Genomic DNA, 15871 nt, shown 5'->3' on the forward strand with positions numbered 1-15871 from the left:
CAGGGGAGGCAGACCTCTCTTCTGGAAGGGCCCCCCGTTGTAGACCTGGGGTGACCCGCCCACCCACAGACAGCTGTCCTCTGTGATATGGGTCAGAGAAGAAGGTCCAGCTGGACACGTGCACCAGGATGGGAGTTCTGGTTGAGTTTTTAAGGAGGGGAAGGTGCCCCGTGGGTGAGGCGAGGGTTCCAGATGCTGGGAAGGACATGCTGTTTGGGAGCAGCCGGGGGACAAGGGGGTGTGTGGGGCAGGTGGGAGCCAGTCTCATGATGCAGGGTGGGAGGCTGAGATCTTGGGAGGGAAGGCTGCTTTTCCTCCGGGCACTCCTGTTGTTGCCCAGCAGAGCAGACAGAGAAAGAAGGTGCAGGAGTGTCAAGGGGTCTCTCAGCTTTCACCCAGTGCTGACCACGGACCCCTGAAAGTGGGCGTAAAGGAAGAGGGATGCTGGATACCCTTGACAAACGCGCCACATGTCCAGCCATCAGGCAGGCTTTGAAAGATGCCAGGAAGGTCACCAGGGTCCAGCTCTGGCCAGCGGCTCCTCCCCAGCTGGTCCTTAACTTTGTTTCCTTCGGGTCAACCCCTGCCTTCCCTTGGAATATCTGTTTCTCCAATGCCTCCGTCCTGACTGGCTGGTAGGGAGGCCTCTGAGCTCTTGATGTCAGTCTCTCCCCATCCAGCCAGAGGCCCACGCTGGGGGAGGGGGCTGGTTTGCCCCGCCCCCCCCATTCCCCACCTCCGCGCTCCTCCAGGCTCACCCCAGGGCTCTCCAGAAAACCTGCCCCCAGGCTCCAGCCCAGCCTGCCTGCATCTCCCTCCCCAGATAGCCCTGGTCTGGGGTCACGAGGCTCAGTGACCTCTGTGTGTCTGCATGCCATTGACTCTGTGTGGCCTGGGGCCCCTCCCTGGAGGACCTCAGGCAGATGGGCCCTCGTGTACCCCTCCCTCCAGAATGTGTCCTTTTGACCTGCAGGCGCGGTGGGAAATACGGCCCCCATCTCGGAACAGACTCAGAGCAGCTTCCTGCTGCTTCCCGGGGGGCCTCTGTGCTCTGGGTCCTGCCGCTTGGTTCTCAAAGGGAAGGGGAGAGGGGACAGAGCTAGAGGATGTTGTGTGGGGGGCAGCCAGGGCAGGAAAGCCTGCAGAGGTGGGGAGGGAAGGTGGTGGTGGTGGGGGGGGCGCTGGTGAACAGCGCTCCTGCCCCTGGAGCTCACGGCCGGCCGGCCGCGTCTCCCCCTGAAATGGGAGGTTTCAAGGGTGAGCGCCTCCGGTGTGTGTGCGCCAGCCCGCCTGTGCGCCCGCCTCCCGTGAGCGCGCCTGTCGCTGTCATCGCGGATGTTCCCCCGCTGTCACTCCGCTGCTCTCTGCTCGCACACGCGCGCCCCTCCCCGCCTGCCCCTCTCCGCGGCTCCCTCTGTCCCTCCCTCTCCTCCTCCGTGTGTCATTGACCCGGCAGCCCTGGCCCCAGGAGGAGGCGGCCGGCCGCAGGCGTCCCTCCCGCCGGTGCGCTGCTGCCGGGTCCTGCTGGGGACCCAGGTCCTGCTGGGGATCGGGCTGTGCCGCTGTCTGATTCCTCCAGGAATTCCAGGAGAGGCTGGCTGGACGGCTCAGACTGCTGATTCAAGGGGCTTGTTCCTGCCAAAGGTGAGTGCTGAGCGCTCAGCGGGGGTGCAGGGTTGGGGGGGGGCGTTGTGGGAGCTGGGCTTGGGGCCGAGCCCATCCTTGCTAGGTTCTATGCCTGCAGGGACAGCTGCTATGCCTCCTACCTGGGGCCAATGGCTGGGGCTGGGGCAGGACTCAGGACTGGACATCTGGGCAGCTGAAGGGCACAGGGAACTCTGACCTCCCGGTGTTGGGGACAGGAGCCAGCATTCTGCTGGAGGAGGAGGGAGAAGGCAGCCACGGGGCCAGACGACAGGCCCGGTGGCATAGAAACCATCCCTGCAGTGTGTAGGGCGCCAGCCGGGGGCCCTGGGCCACCTGCACGCCCAGCTCAGCACAGACAGCCTCGGGTCTGGGTGCCATGTGAAGGGGGCACAGCAGACGTCTGTGGGGTAGGGGGCAGCCTGGGGCACTGGACCTTGGGGGGCTGACTGACCTCTCTGCAGTATGCCCTCAGTGTGGGGTGCTGGCCCCCTGGAGGCTGCCCTTAGACACGGGTGCAGAGGAGCCCTCCCCAGCTGGACCTGAGTCCCCAGGCTCCGGCGGAGCCTCCCTGGGGGGCGTGGCTGGGAGTGGACGAGGGAGGGGAGCCTCCACGCCCTTCCTCCTGCCCTTTCTCGAGCCTCTGGATCAGCTCTCAGCCCACCCAGGCCTGGTGGGGTCCCTGGGAACCAAGCTGAGGCTGGAGTCCCCCAGATGTACAACCCCTCTACCTACAAAGGGGTCAGAAAGCCTTGGAGGGGGTGGTGGACTCAGCTTAGGGGTGGCCAGGACAGGACAGTGCAGGACAGAGGCCCCCTGACCAGGTGTCCGGGCCTCCTTGTCCTCTCTCTGAGCTGCTGTCTTCTGCCTGGGGTGGGCGGGGGCAGGCTGGCACCTGGCTGTCAGGCCACGGCTGGGTATCACCTGGTCTGACTCAGACTGACACCCGGCAGCTTAGATAACTACACGGGCTGGGGTGCTGGGGGGCAGGCTGAGCACGTGGAGACGGGCGGAGGAGTCCAGCCGGGAGGGAAACCCGCAGCGATCCCCCCTCCCCACTGCACAGGCTCGGCTCTGCCAAGAGAGGGAGACCAGGGAAGCCAGCCGGGGGTGGCGGAAGGAGGAGGGGGAGGCTCCTTCAGATCCGATCTGGCTCCTTTGCGTTTGCCTGGAAGCCGTGTTTAGGGCCAAGTGAGCAAACCCTGCCCGCATTTCAGTCCCCAAGCTGAGGGGCCGGGAGGGGGTTTGTAAAGGTTGGGGTGCCAGGGGAGGTCTCTCCCCGCCACTACACCGATCAGACCTCCTCATCCCCTGCCTGCCCGAGGCCACCATTGAGCCTGGACCAGAGCCTGCCCAAGAGCAACTCCTGTGAGAAGTGACAGGGGTGGGGGTACTTTATGTCCATCTTCCAAGAGGGTCTGCTTGAGATCGGGAGTGTCTGACAGGAAAGCCAGGCTGCAGGAAGTTGGGGATGAAAACGGGACTCGCATTTAAAAATGAACCAGGAGGCTGTCTCCTCCAAGAACAAATTTAGAGATTTAAAAAAACCTGCTTCCGCACTGCTTGAGCCGCGTGTGTTCCGGGTGCCGGGCAGGGAAGAGGTGGGAAGGGCCCGGAAGGCCACACCGGCGGCTGCGGGTGGAGGGCACAGCCCTGGTGCCACCCCCAGGGCTCAGCGTGGGTGCCCCAGTCCTGCCTACTGGGGGCCTTTGGGCTTGGGTGGGTGGGAAGGAGGGCGCTGCCCTCGGGGCCCTGGGCAGTGGCATCAGCCTGGCCTCTTGCCTCTGTGACCTTCACCTCTCCGCAGAGCGCAGGCTGCAGAAGTCTTGCTCTGGGGTGGAGGTCCGGGGGAAGGGTGTGCAGCCAGTTGGCATGATGTCCCAGGGGCAGGCGCGCCAGCCAAGGCACAGTGGACGCTGCTGGCTTGTGGGGTGTGGACCGGGCTCAGGGGGATGGACGTGACCGGGCAGCAGGGAGGAGGGGCGTGGACACCGGGCCTGTGGGGTTTCCTGGAGGTTTCTAACCAGAGACTGAGCCAGCCCTGCCTGGAGGAGGAGGGAGGGTGGGTGCAGAAGCACAGAGAGATCGGAGGCCCCCCAAGCTGAGTGTTTGCGGGAGGCAGGAACACGGCAGGCTGCTCCTTCACGGGGCCAGGTGAGGCGCCCGCCCCCGAGTCTCCAGGGTACTCTGGCCCCCAAGTCTCCAGGGGACACGGCCCCCCACGCGGCTGGGAGGGAGCACGTGGGCCCTTCTGCTCCAGCTGCCGCCTCCTGCCCGTCAGCACCTCCCGCCCCAGCTTCCCCGGAGCTCCCAGCCCACTTGCTCACCTCAGTGCACAGCCCCTGCTGCAGGGGTTCTAGAAAGCGTCCTCCCCAACCCCCCAGCAAGACCCCTGCCCCCCAGGACTTCCCCCAGGGCATCTGTGGGCATCCCTGGGAAGAAGGGTGTCAGGGAGGGGGCGACCAGTTTGATAAGAACAACTGTGTCAGGTACGCTGAGCCAGCGGACAAGGAGACGTGGGGTCAGCTGTGAAGCTGGGCAGCTGAGAGGGTGCAGCCCATCCCTGCCCCCTGCCTCGCGCTCTGGCAGCCTCCATGTGCAGGCAGGGCAAAGCAGGACCAGCCTAAAGGCCTGCAAAGACAGCCGGGTTAGCAGCCTCATTGCTGGACTGCTCGGACGCAAGCCTGCCACCTTCTACTGCCTGACCTGAGACAAGATAATGAGCCTCCAGAGCCTCTGTTTCCCCATTTGCAAGTGGGGCTGACAGTGCGTCTCAGCCCAGGGAATAGCTGGGGAACCGGGGACCACGCACAGCTGCTTGTGGCTATGGTAACGTGTCTCCCTGGTCCAGAGCCTTCCCGCAGGAGGTGATGCTTCTAGCACCCCTACCACTCCTGCACCACCCCCTGCTGCCCAGGCCCCTGAAATGGCCCCCCAGGAGAGGAGTGACCTAGCCCAGGGCCTTTCGAACTTGACCAGATACCTGAATTGCCTGGGATCTTGTAAGAGGCAGGTTCCGACCCCGTCGGCCTGGCCTGGGTCTAGAAAGTCCCTGGGGAGGCTGGTGCTGTTGACCCCTGGACTGCCCTTGAGTAGCAGGGGGCTGGGCGGGGCACGAAGCCCCTGTTTCTGCTCTGAGAGGGCACTTGCGGTGCTCGACCCTCGGCTCTTGACCAATCTCCGCCCAGATTCTCTCAGCAGGGCTGCCCTCCGCTCTGTGCCCCTGTCCCTGGACTGGACAAAAATGCCGACAGGGCTGAGGGCCTTGGAGCCTAGAGACCCCACCACCCTCAATTGTTTCCATTCTCTTCCTGGGTGGTGTCTCCCCTCCCAGACGCTGTGAATTTATTCCTCAGCGGCCAGCGCCTGCCTTAGCAGCTGTGCCCCCGGCTTCCTGATGTAGGTCACACTTTCCTAACGAGGCTGAAAGCTTCCAGGTTTGGGGTGGGGGAAGGGGGTCCTCAGGTTGGAGGTGGGCCAGAGGGTAGAGTGCTGGGCCCAGGGGTCCCTGAGGGGTGCTTCTGGGGTCCCCAGGCAGGCAGGACCACTCCCCAAGGAGCACAGTCTGCACCCCATGGACCTGGGGAGGGGCTTGTTCTTGTCAGGCTTCTCTGGAGATCTCAGGGCCACCAGCGTCCCCTCCCCCCAGATGGTGGCTTTAATGGACCTGGCTGGCTTTAATGCACTTCACACTGGGGGGCGGGGTGCCAGGACCTGCACTCAAGTCACCTTCACGGACAGGTGCTCACTCTGGAGATGGGGTGGGGAGGCAAGGATGAGCCCAGGTGGGCATGGGGCCTGGGTTTGGGCGAGAGGGCTCTCTGGCACCTGTCTCCCCATGGCAGCCGAAAGACCCGTGGGTGGGTCTGAGTGTGGAAGGGCCCCCTAGGGGCCTCTCTCGACCCTGCTTCTAGGCCAGTGGTCCCTCCCCCGCCACCCCATGCACCTGTCTGCTGGGGGCATGCAAGAACTGCCGGAGGGGCGGCATCTGAGGGTGCGTGAGTGCACGCATGTGTCAGCACGCGCCCTGGCTGCACGCTGTCTGGGGCTGTCTCACCACGTGCCATGTTGGGGGCGTGTGTGCACCCTGCTCAGCCCACACCTACATGCCTCCCTGCTGGGGCCACTGCAGGGAACCATCCCCAGGGAGCGGGCTCCTGTCCCTGGTCGGCCATGTGACCAGGCTAGCTGGTCTTCATCTCTGAGTCTGGGTGGCTGCTGACCCGCCTGGTACCGGGTGGATGCTTTGAGCTGCTGACATGAGGATCCTTGCTGGTGGGAACAGTGAGGGGCTATTCTGAGGGTCAGGGCCAAGAGGGTGGACAGTGACCTCAGTGATGGAGGTCTGGAGGCTGTGTGTGAGCCCGGCCCATGGTGACCGCCATGTGACTGCTGCTCGCCTGGCATGGGCTCAGGAACAGGGGTGTGAGGTTGGGGGCAGGAAAGAGCGGTCAGCGGCCAGGCTTGTAAGCTGCTGACCCCCTCCCTGGGGCCCTGCCTTCTCCTTGCATCTACCTGGGGTCACCTAGACTGTATTCCAAGACAACGTGTCCTGAGTTCAGCAGACATGAACTCGCCTCCCATGATTAGACTGGTCTCATGGGGGGCAGTGTGTTTTGCTTATCACCTTTGAGATAAGGAGACTGAGACCCAGAGAGTTGATGGGGTTTAACATACAGAGCAGCTGACAGAGACTTGAACCCAGAGCCCACCCTGACCTGGGCGTTTCAGCCAGGAGCCCAAGGGGTCTGGTGCTGGGAGGTGGGGGAGCATCTGGAGATGACCCCTGAGCTGTTCCTCCACCGCCAAGCCCAGGACCTGGTCCATCCTCAAGGTTTCCCCCTCACTCCACATCTGCCCAGCATACCTCCTCTGCAGCCCCTGAGAGGCTGTGAGCCCTCCAGAGCAGGGGATGGAGGCTGAAGTCCAGAGCCAGAGCTAGAGCCAGGTCCCCCCCCACCCCCCGCCCCGCAGCGGTCCCCTCCCTACCTCCCCCCCAATCCCGAGCGGCCCCCACGCTGAGCAGGCGCTCCTGCCTGGCCGCTGCTGAGGACCCACGGGCGCTGCGCTTCGACTGGGCTCTCGGGGCCAGGAGGCAGCTTGGCAGCTGTATGGAGGGGGGGAGGAGGCGGGAGAGGCCCCTGGTGCCCGAGGGAAACCCTGATGGTGATGAGATTCCAGGGCTCAGCAGGCCCCCAGCAGCTCCTCCCACCTCTTCAGCGTCTGCTCCGCTCTGCCATTGGCTCCCGGGCTCCCAGAATTAAACCGGCTGTGGGAGGGGGAGCGGGAGGCTGCAACCTGGAGCCACGGGGGGACCCGTGTGGCTGCCCTCTGGAAGCAGCATCAAGGTCCCCCTCCTGGCTGGCCTTCCCCACCTGGCGCCAGGCCCAGCTGTGATGGGGCCCTTGGCCACATTGGGAGGGAAGCAAGGAGGTCCTGTGCCATTGAGTTGGAGCGGGAGCGGGTCCCCTGGGAGGCGGAGCCCCCTCTCCTTGTCCCTGGCCCTGCAAGCTCACCTTCTGCCCGGCCTGTCTCCCCACTGCAGCACGAGCCCCTGAGCTGATGAGTTTTTTCCCAGACTTGCCGGAGGCGGAGGACGGAGCACGGCTGCTCCCCCACTAGGAGACCGTGGAGGGAAAGCAGGGGGCTGCCCCAGGGGGCCTGGGCCTCTCCCGTGATCCACCCACCGACTGACCCACCGCCTGCTTCTGTGCTGGGCCTGGTCTCTGCCTCCCTGGGGGCCATGGTAAGAGTGCAGTGGGGTGGGGAGCCAGGTAGCCCTGGCTTTAGGCACCTGGGACATGGGGGAGGAGGCCACATGACTCTAAACACGTTCAGGAGATCATCCAGGGAGATAAGCAGAAGGGGCAGGCTGAGGATGGGGGCTGGGGTGGGGGGGAGATGGACGGCTCCTGAACCTCCTAGCCCGGAGCTCAGCGCTGTCTGGGCTCCATCTGAGGGCTCCCGGGATGCCCACCTGCCCCTGCACGATCCCTGACTCATCCAGGGAGGTTAGGTTTCCTGGCTTCTCAGCCCCCTCCTACCCCTCCTCCCCCAGCCAGGGAATCAGAGCTGAGAAGAGCAGGAGAGGAGTGTAAAGAGACACCAGCCCCCTCCACAACCCCTGGGCTGGAACACCTGATGCCCGCTTTGCTCATCTCTCTCTCCCTTTCTCTCAGGACTGACTGAGCGGACGGACGGGGGCTCCTCTCCCCGGAGGTGCAGGGCCTGGCAGCCACCATGCTGGCCCCGGGCAGCCGCCCTGAGCTGAGGACCTGGCTCGCTCTGTGGAGGCGGATCTCTTGTGAGTGGGTGGTGGGGGGAGGTCGGGCATCGGGGCTAGCGGGGCTGCAGGGACCGTCTGCCCGGGTGTCCGTCACCAGCCCTGCCCGTAGTTCCAGGGGAAGGGCCACCTCTGAGCTCCATGGTGGGCAGATCGGGAGCGGGGTCCCACGTGCAGGTCTGTCCCCTTAGACGAGTCTGCTCCTGAGCCCAGGGGCCCCATCTCCCTCTTCTAATGGCAAACCTCTTGTCCTGCTTGGCTGCAGGCTGAGTGGCCCTGGAGCCCGCTCTTAGGGCCCCAAGATGGAGGGAACCAGTGGGCTCTGGGGACACGGCGCTGGAAGGGCTTCAGGGGTGTGGTCCAGGCCCTCCCCTGTATATGGTGACACAAAGGCCGCCCACTTGCCACAAGGGAGACTAGTGAGCTGTCGGGCGAAGGAAGCCCTGGGAATTCTCGCACAGCTGAAGGGTCAAGGCTACTGGGTAAGAGATAAGAACCATCCTGGGGGGACGTCTGTCCACCTGACCTGCCGGCGCCTGGTCAGCCCTGAGATGCCACCACCCCACGACATAGGCGAGCTGAATTATTCACCATGTAGAGCGGCTGAGCCCCGAGATGCCCAGCTCCCCTTTCAGCCTCCTTCTAGAATCACTCACCACCTCGCAACACACGGCTGTTTTCTCGTCACCAGAGCTTTCACACTGGCCCGAATTTCTCGGGACGGGGGGACGGTGACCTCTAGTCCTGTTGGTCCTTCTGAGTGGGGAGGCCAGATGGGCTGAGTGTTTCTCTGGGTAAAGTGGGGCCCCAAGGAAGGGAGGCTGACTTCTGAGTGGCAGGGCAGGGGGAGTTGGGCAGGCTGCCTTGACCGCAGTCAGCTCAGAGGGTGACAGGTCAGCGGTCCAGCAGGTGACCTCGGGTGGCCGGAAGGGCCTCCAGCTGGCATCCACAGCCTTACCTGTGCTGATCCCCCCCCCCCCCCCCCCCCCCCGCCGAGAAGAGAGAGGCTCAGGTGTCAGCCTGGGCAGGCCTCTCCGGTGTCACTGACCCTCCAGGAAAGGGGGTGCAGTCCTGTTCTGTTCCCTCATGCCCTGCCTTTCGGGACACCAGACACCAGAGCCCTGCTGGACATAGATTCAGAGCCACCCCCCTCCTGGACCTGGTCAGGGAGGTGCTGCCCCTTCCAGTGGAGCCAAGTGGCCAGAGTGGGTCTGAACTTGTCCATCACTCCTTGGCTGGGGCCTTCCTCTGGGCTTGGCAGGTTCCCTCCCCCTCCACGGGGACACCCAGGACAGTGAAGGGGGCTTTGAGTTCACTCTTAGAAGGGTAGACCCCAGAGAGAGCTGCCCTGAGGCGTCATTTTCTGAATGCCCCTTCCCCTGCAGCCCCGCCACAAGGGCTCTGGGCAAACCATGAGACCAGGAGGGGAACGCTGCCACTGGATTCCTCCTGCAGAAACTGGTGATGGAGCCCATGGCTAAGGGCAAGCCCGGTTGTGGAGTGAGAACAGATGTAGGGCATGTCCAGGCCCAAGATTTGTGTGGCTCGCACCCCAGCATCCTCTGCGTGGAGGGGGAACTGGCATCTCACCCCATCATTTCCACACGGTCTCAGGATGGGAACTGGGTGCCGGGGCTCCCTCCTCGCCCTGAGGTGCTGGCCCGTCTTGGATGTGGGATTCCTGCAGGCAGGAGTAGGGGGTCTTGGTGTGCCCCTTGGTGCATACAGCACAGCCCCCACCCACTCTCCGTGCAGCTCTAGGTGCATTTGGAGGGTGGGCATCAAGAGAAGGGAAGAGAATCTTTCCCACTGCAGTGCCCCTGGAGGGGATATGGAAGGTCCTCTCACAGCCCCATGTTCTCTGTTGTGTCAACGTCTATCGTGTCGGGGGCCCAGGTGCCCGAAGTGACCTACCACGTGGGATCTGTTCACGTGAGGGTGCTGTGGGTACTGAGTTCTGTCTCACGTGGTTAGGACACGCTAGTGCACGCTTGTGGGTGGCCATGGGGATCCTGGCAAGGCCCCCTTGTGGGATTCGCATGAAAGAGACAGCAGGAGGAGGCGGTGACCGTCTGTCCCTCTGTCCCCCGTCCACCCCCCAGGGCTCGCCTGCTGGATTGCCCTGTGCGTGGCGGAGGCCGTCCCCGCCTGCCCCTTCCCCTGCACGTGTGACGGCCGCGGCCTGCAGGTGGACTGCAGTGGCCTGGGCCTGACCGCGCCACCCCCGGACCTGCCAGCCACCACCCGCAGCCTCCTGCTTCTCAACAACAGGCTGAGCTCCCTGCCTGGCGGGGCCTTCGCCAACCTGTCGGGCCTGCAGCGGCTGGACCTCTCCAACAACTTCCTGGACCGGCTGCCGCGCGCAGCCTTTGGGGACCTGGCCAACCTGACGGAGCTGCAGCTCCGTAACAACAGCCTCCGGGCCCTGGACGCGGCACTGCTGCGGCCCCTGCCACGCCTGCGCCACCTGGACCTGTCTCTCAACGGGCTGTCCCGGCTCCCGCCCGGCCTCTTCGATGGGCTGCCCGCCCTGCGGTCCCTGTCGCTGCGCGCCAACCGCCTGCAGAGCCTGGACCGCCGGACCTTCGAGCCCCTGGCTGGCCTGCAGCTGCTGCAGGTGGCAGACAACCCCTGGGAGTGCGACTGCCACCTGCGGGACTTCAAGCGCTGGCTCGAGTGGTTCTCCTACCGAGGTGAGTGCAGGGGAGGCTGGACGGGCCAGCAGCAGGCGGAGGGGCTGCTGCCACCCCTTCCTCCTGCGCACCTCCACTCCGGCCGCCTCTCTCCAGACTGACTCCCTGCCACGTGCTTTCCCTTCTGTAGGTGTTTAGGACGGGCTTGAACACACCGTGTAACTGTCCCCTGGGCATCCCTGGGCCCAGGGAAGAGGGGATGGATTAAAACCACCCTCGCGCCTCTGAATAACGCAGCCACCTCTTACACACCCACAGTTTCAGGAGGTAGAGTAGAATTCAGATCCGCAGATGCAATCCCATTTTCATTTTGACGCTGATCTCAACTCCTCCTCCCAAGAAGTTATGTTATCAAAGCTTTGGCTAAGAAGCCCAAAGCCTCTGGTTTCCAGTTCCTTCCTTTCCTCCTTTCGTTAACCCCGGGCAAGTTCTAGAAAAAGCTTCAAAATGATGAAATGAAATGGACAGGAGGGCAAAGATGTAAGCCTCCTGGTTAAAAGCGCCAGATCTGGGTTGGCTTCGTGGCTCTGCCACTTACTGGCTGTGTGATCTTGAGAAAGTAGGCTAGCCTCTGTGGCTGTGCCCCCATCAGTGAAACGGGGCAAATAACAATATCTGCCTCAGAGAATCCCTGTGCAGATTAAATCAGAAACACATGGAAAGTAACTGGAAAAGTACTCAGTGTAAAGTGGGTCTGAGGTAAAGCTTACTCATTTATGTGTCCACTTGCTTGCTGGTAGAAGTTGTAATATTTAACCAGGCTTAACTAGAAACCATTTGGTGCCCAGCACAAAGCAGGGCTCCAAGAATATTTGCTGAATGAATGAACTGATGTGAAAAGGACTCTAATGCTTTCATCAGGCTGACTCTTTTTGTTTCAGAGTGTTTCCACAATCTCATTATCTGCCTAATATTCTCATATGTTAGTTAACTAAAAACATTTTACAAATGATGAAGTGCCATAAAATATTAGTCACTGTGGTAATTTCTCCCATTTTCTGTGAGAGGAGAAATAATAATGAACACTTGTATAGTTTCTAGTTTCCAAGTATCTTTCCATACCCATGACCTGCTTGACCCCTTAGAGCAGCTGAGATGGTCATTCTTATGACAGGCACAAAAATTGAGCCTTGTGAGCGATTACATGACTTAGGTACTTTGCTCAAGATGATGTGGCCGGGAGGGAGTCAGCCTCAGGTTTTTGGAGCAGGAAGTTGAAGTAGCCCCATTTCCACGGCCAGTTCTCGCTGGCACAAAAGCCCTGGACACAGTTCACGGGGTGTAAGCCTTGCATAGGCGGTTGGCGGCACGGGGGATTGGACAACCAGACCGATGTGTGATCTGCAGGGGACGTCCTTGCCCCTCCAAACGGTCATCGGTCACTGGGAAGTAAAGAGCACGGAGGGGAATGTACATTTCTGGAACTTGTCACTGTTGGAGCTATTTTCCACCCTGCATGCCTCCAAAAGACACCAACCAAACCAAAACAAATAACCTAGGCTTTTCCTGCACCCAGGAAAGACTGATGTCTATTGTGTGGGGAGTCTGCGGCAGCTGGGCTGGGCTGGGCTAGGCTGGGTACCAGCAGGGATGGGGGGCAGGAGCCCAGGCCCTTCCACGGGGGCAGGCAGTGCCTGAATCTCGGTCTCTAGACACTGAAAGAGGCCAAAAGTGGGTGTCTGGGCAGCTCCCCTCCTCTTGCCCCACCTGTGTTCTGCGCCCGCCTCCCCCAGGTCAAGTCTGGCTCAGCCGTCATCCGGGCTAGCCTGGGCAGCCTTTGTGGCCTGCACGCCCTCGTTGGCTCTGGCCCCTCCTCTGACGTCGGGGGTCTTTGTAGTCCCCTACAAGATGCCTCTGGGCTCAGGGTGCTGTGGCCAGGGCACTGACGGGGCCGCTGTTGCTCTAAGAAGGACACCACTCTTGTGGTTTCTCCTCTCCCTTCTCCAAGGAGGTACCTTAGGGACCAAGGTCCCTCTTGGAGAAGTGTGGCTCCGACTTCTGCCCTTGGTGTTAGTGGGAGGAGCCCGGGGGCATGAGATGCTGGGGAGAACAGTGCCGGGGATTACAGACAGGTCAGCAGGGATCAGGACAGTGCCTGGGTTACAGATGGGCCAGCGAGGATCAGGCAAGGAGGGGTATGGACTGAATTTGGGTCATGGCCCCTCCTTCCTGAGCACCGGGCTGGGGGTGGCCGGTTTGACTCTGGGGAGCAGGCAAGGTGGGGATGTCTGTGTGCTTCTCTGCTAAATAGGAACAGGGACACCGTCCACGTCACAAGGCTTCTGCATGGGTTAATTGCCACCATGTGTACCCGCCTCCCCAGCTCTGGGCTTTATACACGCTAGTCCCCCCACTTTCCTCTTCTATCTCTTTGGCTGCAGGACTCACTGCCTTGCTGGTGGAAAATGGTCCTCCTGGCCCTCCACGTGGGACCTGGGGCTGGGGGAGGGACTGCTGGTTCTCATCCCACCTTTTCTCTCTCCCAATGCAGGGGGGCGCCTGGACCAGCTGGCCTGCACCCTGCCCAAGGAGCTGAGGGGGAAGGACATGCGCATGGTCCCCATGGAGATGTTCAACTATTGCTCCCAGCTGGAGGATCAGAATAGCTCAGCTGGGCAGGAGGTCCCCGGGCCGCCCTGCACCAAGGCCAGCCCGGAGCCTGCCAAGCCCAAGCCGGGCCCCGAGCCCGAGCCTGAGCCCAGCACCGCCTGCCCCCAGAAGCAGAGGCCGCGGCCCGTGAGCGTGCGGCGGGCCATCGGCACAGTGATCATTGCGGGCGTGGTCTGCGGCGTGGTCTGCGTCATGATGGTGGTGGCCGCCGCCTACGGCTGCATCTACGCCTCCCTCATGGCCAAGTACCACCGTGAGCTCAAGAAGCGCCAGCCCCTCATGGGTGACCCAGAGGGCGAGCATGAGGACCAGAAGCAGATCTCCTCCGTGGCCTGAGAGCCCGGCACAGAGGGTGGGGAGCACACTGGCTCTCCCTCTGCCGTCCCCTTTCCACCTTCCTCCCAGCCTCTGTGGACTCTGAGCCTCCGGAAGCCACCAGCGTGTGCTGACGTTCCTCCTGGGCCCCCAGAGCTCTGGACTGCGGGCAGAAAGGACAGGTGTGCCACAGAGGCTCCTGGGCCCGGTGCCCCCGTGCCCCTTCAGCCTCTCCTGCAGTCAGAGCTCACAGCTGTGATGCTCCCCACCTCTGGCTTGACTCGTCTCGCCTGCATCTGGGGTGTGGGGCCGGTTTCTGGAACTCTCTTCTGAGCTGGCTGATGTTGGGCCCAGCTTCCAGCAGCTGGTACCAACGTGCAGTCAGACCAGCCCTGCCATTGAGACAGGCGCTTGGAAACCCAGCACCACACCCTGGCCGACACCGCCAGGCCCTGCATTACTGACCTCCCCGCCCCGCTCGCTGGTCTCTCTCCCAGTTGCTCGGCGTTGCACTCACAGTCGCATGGGGACAGAGGTCTTAGAACCTCGGAGAGCAGAGTCAGGCCTCCCCCTTGGTCTCGGCACCCAGGCCACACAACCTCCTGCTTGCTGACACAACCTCCCGCAGCTGATGGGGAGAAGCCCAAACCCATGGGCACGAGGATTCCTTTCAGATCCTCTCCAGGGGCCAAGGTGGAGCTGCTGGATGAGGCTGCTCGTTGCCATGGTAACCTGCTCACACCTCTCCTGCTGGGCTTTCTGGGGACTCTGCTGGCCCAGAAGCCTTGAGGCTGCAGCGTGTCTGGACGGCGGGCCCCCTGGGTGTCCAGGTACAGACCACCGACTGGGCTTGTCCTCAGTGCTGCCGAAGTACATCCCTGTCAGGCCCTGTGGGGACCCCCACCCCCACTCCCACAGCCTGCAGCCCCAGAACTGTTGCTCTGCACCTTCATCCCCCTGCCCCTACCTTCAGCATCCCTGGGTCTGTGACCTCGGGGCAGGGGACTGGCTCATACTCTGTGACTGCCCTGCTAGCACATCCCAAGCAGACGCTGGGAGCAGCGAAAAGCCGCCTGCATTCTGCTCAGAGGTGTCAGTGGGGAGGCGGGGTCCCTTTCCCAGCGTTCTGTCTGCTCCACCTGGCTTCCCACAATCCTTGTGGCCCCTAGACTGGGGCCCAAACCAGAGCACAGCCCTGGGATCCTATCTCTGCCCATAGCCCCCTAAACCACCAAAGGGACCGAGGCTGGGGGCTGGGGCGGGAGGGGGCGGTGCAGGCTCTCCTTGCCCAGGTCTGCCCCCTTGGTCAGTGTGATCTGAGGTGAGTCTGGGGCTCTCTCTGCAGGACACCAGCCTCCCCCAGCTTATGGAGGTTTGGGAGCCATCAGGCTGGTTTCTGGCTCTGAGACGGGAGGTCTCGGAGGGGTGGGTGCCCAGAACACGGGTCTGAGGCAGGACAAGGATGGGGTTGCCGAGTGCAGGCTGCCCACCTGGCTGGCCACAGTCTTCCTTCTTTTGAGGTGCTGGCTGACACCGGATCTGGGGATTCGGGGAGTGGGGGAAGGCTGGGCATTGTCAATGGTGGACTCTTAGCCTGAGATAGAAGATTTTTAAAGGCAAAATTATATTTCTGGTTTGTTGTTTCAGATGACCAATAAAGACTGTATTTTCCTACATGCCTCCTGGTTTCCTTGGGTGGGAGGCAAGCCTGGAACTGGGAGCTGGGACAGCGTCCCCAGGCAGGGGCATGGGGTGTCCCCAGTCCCCTAAGGTGAATGGAAACTCCCAGCTGAGGCCTGGCTTTGGGGCATCCCTGGAAGGGCAGTGGGCGAGCAGAGAGACCCAGGTCTGTATCAGCCCTGCCGTGAGCCTGGCCACCGTGCAGCTGAGGGCTGACACCGTGGGGTAGGACATGCACCTATGCCCCAGGGACCCTGCTGCGTGATGGAGAGGGCTTCCCCGAGGGCACTTTAGGGGACCAGGTTTCACCAGTCTCTGGGAGGTCTCTGCGTTTGCAGGAGGTGCCCCGTTTAACATCCTGTGCTTTTAAGACTGACTCCAGGGACAGCTGACAGGACTTGGGGCTCACACAGATGACCTCTCCTAAGGGTTCAGCAGACAGGATCAAAATTATAGACCAGAGGCCTGGGGACGGCGGCCAGGAGAGGAGGTGGGCGGGAGGACCAGCAGGCCTCTGGGTGGGTCATCCACCTGATGCCCAAGTGACCCACTTGCCTGACTGGCCTCTGGCTGACTGGGCCTGGGCTACACAGGTCACAGTCTTCAGACCAAGATGGAATTCTCTCCTAACTGGGAGCCCTCCACT

The 15871-nt window shown here is 62.5% G+C and overlaps 2 protein-coding genes across 2 annotated transcripts in view; one reads left to right on the top strand and one right to left on the bottom strand.

Annotated features, from left to right (window-relative positions):
- Positions 1-15871, bottom strand: part of CACNA2D4 (calcium voltage-gated channel auxiliary subunit alpha2delta 4) — a 67964-nt gene that overhangs the window by 12836 nt on the left and 39257 nt on the right. The window lies entirely within an intron of this gene.
- On the top strand, positions 1352-15221 carry LRTM2 (leucine rich repeats and transmembrane domains 2). The gene is made up of 5 exons (XM_042247696.2): positions 1352-1644; positions 7190-7390; positions 7824-7948; positions 10030-10620; positions 13112-15221. The coding sequence occupies exons 3-5, from the start codon at positions 7885-7887 to the stop codon at positions 13564-13566; spliced, it is 1110 nt and encodes a 369-aa protein (XP_042103630.1). The 5' UTR covers positions 1352-1644; positions 7190-7390; positions 7824-7884; the 3' UTR covers positions 13567-15221.

The sequence above is a fragment of the Ovis aries genome, chromosome 3 (assembly GCF_016772045.2).
Source record: "Ovis aries strain OAR_USU_Benz2616 breed Rambouillet chromosome 3, ARS-UI_Ramb_v3.0, whole genome shotgun sequence".
NCBI lineage: Eukaryota > Metazoa > Chordata > Mammalia > Artiodactyla > Bovidae > Ovis > Ovis aries.